Here is a 12798-nt window from a genome sequence, read left to right as displayed (position 1 = left end):
CTTGGTATTTTGCCAAACAGGGCTATCTTCTGTATACCACCCCTACCTTGTCACAACACTACTGATTGGCTCAAACATATTAAGAAGGAAAGAAATTCCACAAATGAATTTTTAACAAGACACACCTGTTAATTGAAATGCATTCCAGGTGACTACCTCATGAAGATGGTTGAGAGAATGCCAAGAGTGTGCAAAACTACCATCAAGGCAAAGGGTGGCTACTTTGAAGAATCTGAAATATAAAACATATTCTGATTTGTTTAACACTTTTTTGGTTACTACATGATTCCATATGTGTTATTTCATAGTTTAGATGTCTTCACTATTATTCTACAATGTAGAAAATAGTAAAAATAAAGAAAAATCTTTGAATGAGTAGGTGTGTCCAAACTTTTGACTGGTACTGTAGGACAGACACTTCAAAAACCTTGTTTCTCATCATTTATTTTTTTAGTCTTGTTTTTCCATTGATGAATGTGTTATTCAATGTTTCTATGGGCGGTAGTTGTAAAGGCCAAATTCAATATGGCTCCATACGGAACACAGTTACTTACTCTACACATCACAGCAGTGTGTCTGTTCTATTTCATATAATTCTATGTTGATGTTCTCAGTACTCCAGTCTGAGTGATGGAGGGGTCTGGAGACAGGGAGGAGGGGTCAGGAGACGGGGAGGAGGGGTCAGGAGACGGGGAGGAGGGGTCAGGAGACGGGGAGGAGGGGTCAGGAGACGGGGAGGAGGGGTCAGGAGACGGGGAGGAGGGGTCTGGAGACGGGGAGGAGGGGTCAGGAGACGGGGAGGAGGGGTCTGGAGACGGGGAGGAGGGGTCTGGAGACGGGGAGGAGGGGTCTGGAGACGGGGAGGAGGGGTCTGGAGACGGGGAGGAGGGGTCTGGAGACAGGGAGGAGGGGTCTGGAGACAGGGAGGAGGGGTCTGGAGACAGGGAGGAGGGGTCAGGAGACAGGGAGGAGGGGTCAGGAGACAGGGAGGAGGGGTCAGGAGACAGGGAGGAGGGGTCAGGAGACAGGGAGGAGGGGTCTGGAGACGGGGAGGAGGGGTCTGGAGACGGGGAGGAGGGGTCAGGAGACGGGGAGGAGGGGTCTGGAGACAGGGAGGAGGGGTCAGGAGACAGGGAGGAGGGGTCAGGAGACAGGGAGGAGGGGTCAGGAGACAGGGAGGAGGGGTCAGGAGACAGGGAGGAGGGGTCAGGAGACGGGGAGGAGGGGTCTGGAGACAGGGAGGAGGGGTCAGGAGACAGGGAGGAGGGGTCTGGAGACAGGGAGGAGGGGTCAGGAGACAGGGAGGAGGGGTCTGGTCAGTAGAATAAGGAATCATTTCAGATCAACTCATTACTGTCCTGTTCATCCTCCTAAACACACTCTGTGTGTGTGTGTGTCCAGTCCAGTGCTGTTGGTTGTATCTCAGTGTGTATTATAGAAGTGGTCGTAACGTCGTCTGTAGTGTATTATAGTAACTCTGTTGGAATTGGACCAATCACATGTGATCCTGGTTGTTGTTTTAACGGCTCCTCGATGTGCCCGTTACGTACAGAGGTCCTTCCAGTGATCCGTTGTTCTCTGAACGTCTGACTGCTGTCAGATCACCTGAAATAAAGAACATTTTTGATGACTGGTCTCTGTTGTGTTACGTCTATAAAAGGTCCCCCTTCTGTTGTGTTACGTCCATAAAAGGTCCCCCTTCTGTTGTGTTACGTCCATAAAAGGTCCCCCTTCTGTTGTGTTACGTCCATAAAAGGTCCCCCTTCTGTTGTGTTACGTCCATAAAAGGTCCCCCTTCTGTTGTGTTACGTCCATAAAAGGTCCCCCTTCTGTTGTGTTACGTCCATAAAAGGTCCCCCTTCTGTTGTGTTACGTCCAATCACACACTACACAGTAATCTACCTTGCAGACACACGCCAGATACACAGTGTATCTCGTTAAGTATTCAGACCCCTTGACTTTTCCCCCCAACAAAATTACATTACAGCCTTATTCTAAAATAGATTAAATAAATTTTTTCCCCCTCAATCGACACACAATAACCCACAAAGAGAACACAGGTTTTAAGAACACATAAAATGTATTAAAAATGTACTTAAATATCCAGACCCTTATGCAATGAAAATCAACATTGAGCTCAGGTGCTTCCTGTTTCCATTGATCATCCTTGAGATGTTTCTACAACTTAATTGGAGTCCACCTGTGGTAAATTAAATTGATTGGACATGATTTGGAAAGGCACACACCTGTCTATATAAGGTCCCACAGCTGACAGTGTACGTCAGAGCAAAAAACCAAGCCATGAGGTCGAAGGAATTGTCCGTAGAGCTCCGAGACAGGATTGTGTCGAGGCACAGATCTGGGGAAGGGTACCAAAAAATGTATCCAGCATTGAAGGTCCCCAAGAACACAGTGGTCTCCATCATTCTTAAATGGAAGAAGTTTGGAACCTCCAAGACTCTTCCTAGAGCTGGCCGCCTGGCCAAACTGAGCAATCGGGGGAGAAGGGCCTTGGTCAGGGAGGTGACCAAGAACCCGATGGTCACTCTGACAGAGCTCCAAAGTTCCTCTGTGGAGATGGGAGAACCTTCCAGAAGGACATCTCTGCAGCACTCCACCAATCAGGCCTTTATGGTGGAGTGTCCAGACGGAAGCCACTCCTCAGTAAAAAGGCACAACAGCCCACTTGGAGTTTGCCAAAAGGCACCTAAAGGACCCTGAGACCATGAGAAACAAGATTCTCTAGTCCAAGATTGAACTCTTTGGCCTGAATGCCAAGCGTCACGTCTGGAGGAAACCTGGCACCATCCCTACGGTGAAGCATGGTGGTGGCAGCATCATGTTGTGGGGATGTTTTTCAGCGGCAGGGACTGGGAGACTAGTCATGATCGAGGGAATGATGAGCAGAGCAAAGTACAGAGAGATCCTTGATGAAAACCTGCTTCAGAGCGCTCAGGACCTCAGACTGGGGTGAAGGTTCACCTTCCAACAGGCTAACGACCGTAAGCACACAGCCAAGAGAACGCAGGAGTGGCTTCGGGACAAGTCTCTGAATGTCCTTGAGTGGCCCAGCCAGAGCCCGGACTTGAACCCGATCGAACACCTCTGGAGAGACCTGAAAATAGCTGTGCAGCGACACTCCCCATCCAACCTGACAGAGCTTGAGAGGATCTCCAGAGAAGAATGGGAAAAACTCCCCAAATACAGGTGTGCCAAGCTGGTAGCATCGTACCCAAGAAGACTCGAGGCTGTAATCGCTGCCAAAGGTGCTTCAACAAAGTACTGAGTAAAGGGTCTGAATAATTATGTAAATGTGATATCCTTTTATTATTTTTAATGAATTTGCAAAAATGTCTTAACCTGTTTTTGCTAGTTCATTACGGGGTATTGTGTGTAGATTGAGGGGGGAAAACGATTTAATCAATTTTAGAATAAGTCTGTAACGTAACAAAATGTGGGAAAAGGGGTCTGAATACTTTCTGAATGCCCTGTATGTGATGGGATGTAGAGACATTATGGACATGGGGAAGTCGGGACCCTTTGGTGTCACCAATACCCTCCTCTGGGGCGTTCCGGCTCCTTGATATCCCTGCTGTGGCCCTGGGGACGGAGACTCCAGGACAGCCCACACCTTCACCAGAGAGGTAGGTCCCGGCCTTCATCCCTTGTTTCCTTATCCTTTACCCCCATGTCCCAGCCTTCATCTCCTGTTCCCTTATCCTTTCCCCCCCATGTCCCATCCTTCATCTCCTGTTCCCTTATCCTTTCCCCCCCATGTCCCATCCTTCATCCCTTGTTTCCTTATCCTTTCCCCCCCCATGTCCCAGCCTTCATCCCTGTTCCCTTATCCCCCCATGTCCCAGCCTTCATCCCCTGTTCCCTTATCCTTTCCCCCCCATGTCCCAGCCTTCATCCCCTGTTCCCTTATCCTCCCCCCTATGTCCCAGCCTTCATCCCCTGTTCGCTTATCCTCCCCCCCATGTCCCAGCCTTCATCCCCTGTTCCCTTATCCTTTACCCCCCCATGTCCCAGCCTTCATCCCCTGTTCCCTTATCCTCCCCCCCATGTCCCAGCCTTCATCTCCTGTTCCCTTATCCTCCCCCCCATGTCCCAGCCTTCATCCCCTGTTCCCTTATCCTCCCCCCCATGTTCCCTCCTTCCTCCCCTCTTCCCCGATCCCCCCCCCCATGTCCCAGCCTTCATCCCCTGTTCCCTTATCCTTTCCCCCCCATGTCCCAGCCTTCATCCCCTGTACCTTATCCTTCCCCCCATGTCCCAGCCTTCATTTACTGTTTCCTTATCCTCCCCCCCATGTCCCAGCCTTCATCCCCTGTCCCTTATCCTCCCCCCCATGTTCATCTCCTGTTCCCTTATCCCCCCCATTATACCAATCATGACTAGGTCGCTTGGCAGAAAGAAAAGAACAGGCTTTTTCACCAGCAATACCTTTCAGATATAAAGTACGGGGGGGAGAGACAGCAGTACGGGGGGGGGAGAGCAGTACGGTGGAGACAGACTAGGACCTCCTCTCAGCTGCAACACTACTTGGACAAGGACAAATGGAATGGACCAAAGCAAGAAGGCTGTTTAATCAAATTGGGGCAAACAGAAATATTCTGGTTGTATATGTTGTGGGTTTACAGACTGGTTGTGGGTTTACAGACTGGTTGTGGGTTTACAGACTGGTTGTGGGTTTACAGACTGGTTGTGGGTTTACAGACTGGTTGTGGGTTAGAAGAGACAGAAGAGAAACATGAGAACCTGAAGAGCGCCCCTCCCCCACAGCTACATACCGTCCTAAACAGTCCGACTCCCTCCAGACTACCGTCCTAAACAGTCCGACTCCCTCCAGACTACCGTCCTAAACAGTCCGACTCCCTCCAGACTACCGTCCTAAACAGTCCGACTCCCTCCAGACAACAGTCCGACTCCCTCCAGACTACCGTCCCGACTCCCTCCAGACTACCGTCCTAAACAGTCCGACTCCCTCCAGACTACCGTCCTAAACAGTCCGAATCCCTCCAGACTACCGTCCTAAACAGTCCGACTCCCTCCAGACTACCGTCCTAAACAGTCCGACTCCCTCCAGACTACCGTCCTAAACAGTCCGACTCCCTCCAGACTACCGTCCTAAACAGTCCGACTCCCTCCAGACTACCGTCCTAAACAGTCCGACTCCCTCCAGACTACCGTCCTAAACAGTCCGACTCCCTCCAGACTACCGTCCTAAACAGTCCGACTCCCTCCAGACTACGTCCTAAACAGTCCGACTCCCTCCAGACTACCGTCCTAAACAGTCCGACTCCCTCCAGACTACCGTCCTAAACAGTCAGACTCCCTCCAGACTACCGTCCTAAACAGTCCGACTCCCTCCAGACTACCGTCCTAAACAGTCCGACTCCCTCCAGACTACCGTCCTAAACAGTCCGACTCCCTCCAGACTACCGTCCTAAACAGTCAGACTCCCTCCAGACTACCGTCCTAAACAGTCCGACTCCCTCCAGACTACCGTCCTAAACAGTCAGACTCCCTCCAGACTACCGTCCTAAACAGTCAGACTCCCTCCAGACTACCGTCCTAAACAGTCCGACTCCCTCCAGACTACCGTCCTAAACAGTCCGACTCCCTCCAGACTACCGTCCTAAACAGTCCGACTCCCTCCAGACTGACCGTCCTAAACCATCAGACTCATCCAGACTACCGTCCTAACCAGACCGACCGTCCCTCAACAGTCCGACTCCCACACCGTCCTAAACAGTCAGACTCCCTCCAGACTACCGTCCTAAACAGTCAGACTCCCTCCAGACTACCGTCCTAAACAGTCAGACTCCCTCCAGACTACCGTCCTAAACAGTCAGACTCCCTCCAGACTACCGTCCTAAACAGTCAGACTCCCTCCAGACTACCGTCCTAAACAGTCCGACTCCCTCCAGACTACCGTCCTAAACAGTCAGACTCCCTCCAGACTTCAACTATCTGATTACCTTCCACAGCCCTGAGAGAACCTCTACATTTTAACCAGGTTCATTTACCACCCTGAGAGAGCTGAGTAGTAGAGGGCCTGACTGTCTCCGAGGGAGTAGTAGAGGGCCTGACTGTCTCCGCTCTGAGGGAGTAGTAGAGGGCCTGACTGTCTCCGAGGGAGTAGTAGAGGGCCTGACTGTCTCCGAGGGAGTAGTAGAGGGCCTGACTGTCTCCGAGGGAGTAGTAGAGGGCCTGACTGTCTCCGAGGGAGTAGTAGAGGGCCTGACTGTCTCCGAGGGAGTAGTAGAGGGCCTGACTGTCTCCGAGGGAGTAGTAGAGGGCCTGACTGTCTCCGAGGGAGTAGTAGAGGGCCTGACTGTCTCCGAGGGAGTAGTAGAGGGCCTGACTGTCTCCGAGGGAGTAGTAGAGGGCCTGACTGTCTCCGAGGGAGTAGTAGAGGGCCTGACTGTCTCCGAGGGAGTAGTAGAGGGCCTGACTGTCTCCGAGGGAGTAGTAGAGGGCCTGACTGTCTCCGAGGGAGTAGTAGAGGGCCTGACTGTCTCCTAGGGAGTAGTAGAGGGCCTGACTGTCTCCGAGGGAGTAGTAGAGGGCCTGACTGTCTCCGCTCTGAGGGAGTAGTAGAGGGTCTGACTGTCTCCGCTCTGAGGGAGTAGTAGAGGGTCTGACTGTCTCCGCTCTGAGGGAGTAGTAGAGGGTCTGACTGTCTCCGCTCTGAGGGAGTAGTAGAGGGTCTGACTGTCTCCGAAGGAGTAGTAGAGGGTCTGACTGTCTCCGAGGGAGTAGTAGAGGGCCTGACTGTCTCCGCTCTGAGGGAGTAGTAGAGGGTCTGACTGTCTCCGCTCTGAGGGAGTAGTAGAGGGTCTGACTGTCTCCGAGGGAGTAGTAGAGGGCCTGACTGTCTCCGCTCTGAGGGAGTAGTAGAGGGTCTGACTGTCTCCGCTCTGAGGGAGTAGTAGAGGGCCTGACTGTCTCTGAGGGAGTAGTAGAGGGCCTGACTGTCTCCGAGGGAGTAGTAGAGGGCCTGACTGTCTCCGCTCTGAGGGAGTAGTAGAGGGTCTGACTGTCTCCGAAGGAGTAGTAGAGGGTCTGACTGTCTCCGAAGGAGTAGTAGAGGGTCTGACTGTCTCCGCTCTGAGGGAGTAGTAGAGGGTCTGACTGTCTCCGAAGGAGTAGTAGAGGGTCTGACTGTCTCCGAAGGAGTAGTAGAGGGCCTGACTGTCTCCGCTCTGAGGGAGTAGTAGAGGGTCTGACTGTCTCCGCTCTGAGGGAGTAGTAGAGGGCCTGACGGTCTCTGAGGGAGTAGTAGAGGGCCTGACGGTCTCTGAGGGAGTAGTAGAGGGCCTGACTGTCTCCGCTCTGAGGGAGTAGTAGAGGGCCTGACTGTCTCCGAAGGAGTAGTAGAGGGCCTGACTGTCTCCGAGGGAGTAGTAGAGGGCCTGACTGTCTCCGAGGGAGTAGTAGAGGGCCTGACTGTCTCCGAGGGAGTAGTAGAGGGCCTGACTGTCTCCGAGGGAGTAGTAGAGGGCCTGACTGTCTCCGCTCTGAGGGAGTAGTAGAGGGCCTGACTGTCTCCGCTCTGAGGGAGTAGTAGAGGGCCTGACTGTCTCCGAGGGAGTAGTAGAGGGCCTGACTGTCTCCGAGGGAGTAGTAGAGGGTCTGACTGTCTCCGAGGGAGTAGTAGAGGGCCTGACTGTCTCCGAGGGAGTAGTAGAGGGCCTGACTGTCTCCGAGGGAGTAGTAGAGGGCCTGACTGTCTCCGAGGGAGTAGTAGAGGGCCTGACTGTCTCCGAGGGAGTAGTAGAGGGCCTGACTGTCTCCGAGGGAGTAGTAGAGGGCCTGACTGTCTCCGAGGGAGTAGTAGAGGGCCTGACTGTCTCCGAGGGAGTAGTAGAGGGCCTGACTGTCTCCGCTCTGAGGGAGTAGTAGAGGGCCTGACTGTCTCCGCTCTGAGGGAGTAGTAGAGGGTCTGACTGTCTCCGAGGGAGTAGTAGAGGGCCTGACTGTCTCCGAGGGAGTAGTAGAGGGCCTGACTGTCTCTGAGGGAGTAGTAGAGGGCCTGACTGTCTCCGCTCTGAGGGAGTAGTAGAGGGTCTGACTGTCTCCGAAGGAGTAGTAGAGGGTCTGACTGTCTCCGAAGGAGTAGTAGAGGGTCTGACTGTCTCCGAAGGAGTAGTAGAGGGTCTGATTGCCTCCGAGGGAGTAGTAGAGGGCCTGACTGTCTCCGAGGGAGTAGTAGAGGGCCTGACTGTCTCCGCTCTGAGGGAGTAGTAGAGGGCCTGACTGTCTCCGAAGGAGTAGTAGAGGGTCTGACTGTCTCCGAAGGAGTAGTAGAGGGTCTGATTGCCTCCGAGGGAGTAGTAGAGGGCCTGACTGCCTCCGAGGGAGTAGTAGAGGGCCTGACTGTCTCCGCTCTGAGGGAGTAGTAGAGGGCCTGACTGTCTCCGAGGGAGTAGTAGAGGGCCTGACTGTCTCCGAGGGAGTAGTAGAGGGTCTGACTGTCTCCGAGGGAGTAGTAGAGGGTCTGACTGTCTCCGAGGGAGTAGTAGAGGGCCTGACTGTCTCCGAGGGAGTAGTAGAGGGCCTGACTGTCTCCGAGGGAGTAGTAGAGGGCCTGACTGTCTCCGAGGGAGTAGTAGAGGGCCTGACTGTCTCCGAGGGAGTAGTAGAGGGCCTGACTGTCTCCGAGGGAGTAGTAGAGGGCCTGACTGTCTCCGAGGGAGTAGTAGAGGGCCTGACTGTCTCCGAGGGAGTAGTAGAGGGCCTGACTGTCTCCGAGGGAGTAGTAGAGGGCCTGACTGTCTCCGAGGGAGTAGTAGAGGGCCTGACTGTCTCCGAGGGAGTAGTAGAGGGCCTGACTGTCTCCGAGGGAGTAGTAGAGGGCCTGACTGTCTCCGAGGGAGTAGTAGAGGGCCTGACTGTCTCCGAGGGAGTAGTAGAGGGCCTGACTGTCTCCGAGGGAGTAGTAGAGGGCCTGACTGTCTCCGAGGGAGTAGTAGAGGGCCTGACTGTCTCCGAGGGAGTAGTAGAGGGCCTGACTGTCTCCGAGGGAGTAGTAGAGGGCCTGACTGTCTCCGAGGGAGTAGTAGAGGGCCTGACTGTCTCCGAGGGAGTAGTAGAGGGCCTGACTGTCTCCGAGGGAGTAGTAGAGGGCCTGACTGTCTCCGAGGGAGTAGTAGAGGGCCTGACTGTCTCCGAGGGAGTAGTAGAGGGCCTGACTGTCTCCGAGGGAGTAGTAGAGGGCCTGACTGTCTCCGAAGGAGTAGTAGAGGGTCTGATTGCCTCCGAGGGAGTAGTAGAGGGCCTGACTGTCTCCGAGGGAGTAGTAGAGGGCCTGACTGTCTCCGCTCTGAGGGAGTAGTAGAGGGCCTGACTGTCTCCGAAGGAGTAGTAGAGGGTCTGACTGTCTCCGAGGGAGTAGTAGAGGGCCTGACTGTCTCCGAGGGAGTAGTAGAGGGTCTGACTGTCTCCGAGGGAGTAGTAGAGGGCCTGACTGTCTCCGAGGGAGTAGTAGAGGGCCTGACTGTCTCCGAGGGAGTAGTAGAGGGCCTGACTGTCTCCGAGGGAGTAGTAGAGGGCCTGACTGTCTCCGAGGGAGTAGTAGAGGGCCTGACTGTCTCCGAGGGAGTAGTAGAGGGCCTGACTGTCTCCGAGGGAGTAGTAGAGGGCCTGACTGTCTCCGAGGGAGTAGTAGAGGGCCTGACTGTCTCCGAGGGAGTAGTAGAGGGTCTGACTGTCTCCGCTCTGAGGGAGTAGTAGAGGGTCTGACTGTCTCCGCTCTGAGGGAGTAGTAGAGGGTCTGACTGTCTCCGCTCTGAGGGAGTAGTAGAGGGTCTGACTGTCTCCGAAGGAGTAGTAGAGGGTCTGATTGCCTCCGAGGGAGTAGTAGAGGGCCTGACTGTCTCCGAGGGAGTAGTAGAGGGCCTGACTGTCTCCGAGGGAGTAGTAGAGGGCCTGACTGTCTCCGCTCTGAGGGAGTAGTAGAGGGCCTGACTGTCTCCGCTCTGAGGGAGTAGTAGAGGGTCTGACTGTCTCCGCTCTGAGGGAGTAGTAGAGGGCCTGACTGTCTCGTCTCTGAGGGAATAGTAGAGGGCCTGACTGTCTCTGAGGGAGTAGTAGAGGGCCTGACTGTCTCCGCTCTGAGGGAATAGTAGAGGGTCTGACTGTCTCCGCTCTGAGGGAGTAGTAGAGGGCCTGACTGTCTCCGCTCTGAGGGAGTAGTAGAGGGTCTGACTGTCTCTGAGGGAGTAGTAGAGGGTCTGACTGTCTCCGAGGGAGTAGTAGAGGGTCTGACTGTCTCCGAGGGAGTAGTAGAGGGTCTGACTGTCTCCGAGGGAGTAGTAGAGGGCCTGACTGTCTCCGAGGGAGTAGTAGAGGGCCTGACTGTCTCCGAGGGAGTAGTAGAGGGCCTGACTGTCTCCCAGGGAGTAGTAGAGGGTCTGACTGTCTCCGAGGGAGTAGTAGAGGGCCTGACTGTCTCCGAGGGAGTAGTAGAGGGCCTGACTGTCTCCGAGGGAGTAGTAGAGGGCCTGACTGTCTCCGAGGGAGTAGTAGAGGGCCTGACTGTCTCCGAGGGAGTAGTAGAGGGTCTGACTGTCTCCGAGGGAGTAGTAGAGGGTCTGACTGTCTCCGAGGGAGTAGTAGAGGGTCTGACTGTCTCCGAGGGAGTAGTAGAGGGTCTGACTATCTCCGAGGGAGTAGTAGAGGGTCTGACTGTCTCCGAGGGAGTAGTAGAGGGCCTGACTGTCTCCGAGGGAGTAGTAGAGGGTCTGACTGTCTCCGAGGGAGTAGTAGAGGGTCTGATTGCCCCCGAGGGAGTAGTAGAGGGTCTTGATAAACACTTTCCTCAGTCATCAAACCTGATAAAAGAACCAACACGTCACTCCTTCAACACTTTATCAACCTCGTGGAAATGTGATCAGAAGAGAGGGGGGGGGGAAATAAAATATATAGAATCATTCTTCTTATTAATTCACAACATGTGGTACTTGTAGGGCCCTCCAGGGTCGGGTCACCAGGCTGGGTCCAGGTTCCAGCCGGAATCACACCGGGAGTCAGGGGTCAATATCTGGCAACCAGAATTCAGTTCAACCTCCTGCTGGCCCCAGCCTCGCCATCAAATACACTACCCAACGTCCTCTCTGGCCTTGGTCACCGCGGCAACAGGCTCCCCCCCTGAATGGCAACAGGCATGGCTGTGATTGGGCAGTGCGCACGTCTGTCCCAGGCCAGGGCTAGCTGATGATGCGGCTGACGGCCTGCAGGGAGGGGAAGTCCTCGTTGTCCCCCAGGTGCAAGGTCTTATGGGAGTTGAAGTCTTTCGGGTCCAGCACCTGGCAGCAGGTGGGGCATACCTGGCAGTCCAGCGCAGCTGCATTAGAGATAGCGCTGGAGGGGGTCTGCCAGACCTTCTTGTTCTTCCTGCCGCCGCCGCCCCCTCCCCGTCTTTCCACGGCCTGGTCGTCTGCGTGGGCCGTCAGCAGCTCCTGCTGTTTCCCCGTGTCAGGAAGTAGCACCAGCAGCTCGTTGAAGATGCCACCGAAGTTGACCCCTAACAGGGTCTTACAGCTCCGATGGTAGAGCACGGCTGACATCAGACCCTGAGAGAGAGAGATGTTACTGTCCCCATGGCGACATGTTGCTGCTGTGTCATCTACACGTTTAAATAAAAACCAAATACAACTTTTATAAAGAGTTTCATACCAATAAAAAGAGATGCTGGTCTTACTGGGTGGATTAGGAACATTAGCCCCCTTGGGGAGGGTCCTATACCTGCACCCAGAGGAGAGTAGGTCCAAGTCCAGGGACAGGAGGTGGCTTGGGGAGGGCCCTGACCTTAATAAACTACCAGAGGAGAGTAGGTCAAAGTCCAGGGACAGGAGGTGGCTTGGGGAGGGCCCTGACCTTAATAAACTACCAGAGGAGAGTAGGTCAAAGTCCAGGGACAGGAGGTGGCTTGGGGAGGGCCCTGACCTTAATAAACTACCAGAGGAGAGTAGGTCAAAGTCCAGGGACAGGAGGTGGCTTGGGGAGGGCCCTGACCTTAATAAACTACCAGAGGAGAGTAGGTCAAAGTCCAGGGACAGGAGGTGGCTTGGGGAGGGCCCTGACCTTAATAAACTACCAGAGGAGAGTAGGTCAAAGTCCAGGGACAGGAGGTGGCTTGGGGAGGGCCCTGACCTTAATAAACTACCAGAGGAGAGTAGGTCAAAGTCCAGGGACAGGAGGTGGCTTGGGGAGGGCCCTGACCTTAATAAACTACCAGAGGAGAGTAGGTCAAAGTCCAGGGACAGGAGGTGGCTTGGGGAGGGCCCTGACCTTAATAAACTACCAGAGGAGAGTAGGTCAAAGTCCAGGGACAGGAGGTGGCTTGGGGAGGGCCCTGACCTTAATAAACTACCAGAGGAGAGTAGGTCAAAGTCCAGGGACAGGAGGTGGCTTGGGGAGGGCCCTGACCTTAATAAACTACCAGAGGAGAGTAGGTCAAAGTCCAGGGACAGGAGGTGGCTTGGGGAGGGCCCTGACCTTAATAAACTACCAGAGGAGAGTAGGTCAAAGTCCAGGGACAGGAGGTGGCTTGGGGAGGGTCCTGACCTTAATAAACTACCAGAGGAGAGTAGGTCAAAGTCCAGGGACAGGGGGTGGCTTGGGGAGGGCCCTGACCTTAATAAACTACCAGAGGAGAGTAGGTCAAAGTCCAGGGACAGGGGGTGGCTTGGGGAGGGCCCTGACCTTAATAAACTACCAGAGGAGAGTAGGTCAAAGTCCAGGGACAGGGGGTGGCTTGGGGAGGGCCCTGACCTTAATAAACTACCA

General features: G+C 54.4%; 1 protein-coding gene across 1 annotated transcript in view; it reads right to left on the bottom strand.

Moving 5' to 3' along the window:
* Positions 1-10864: 10864 nt before the first annotated feature.
* Positions 10865-12798, bottom strand: part of znf598 (zinc finger protein 598) — a 36294-nt gene continuing 34360 nt past the window's right edge. Inside the window, 1 exon segment of the mRNA XM_071390479.1 lies at positions 10865-11582. Coding sequence (XP_071246580.1) covers positions 11217-11582 — 366 coding nt within the window. The 3' untranslated portion in view covers positions 10865-11216.

The sequence above is a fragment of the Salvelinus alpinus genome, chromosome 1 (genome assembly GCF_045679555.1).
Source record: "Salvelinus alpinus chromosome 1, SLU_Salpinus.1, whole genome shotgun sequence".
In the NCBI taxonomy this organism is placed as follows: domain Eukaryota; kingdom Metazoa; phylum Chordata; class Actinopteri; order Salmoniformes; family Salmonidae; genus Salvelinus; species Salvelinus alpinus.
This window is presented reverse-complemented; position numbering and strand designations above follow the sequence as displayed.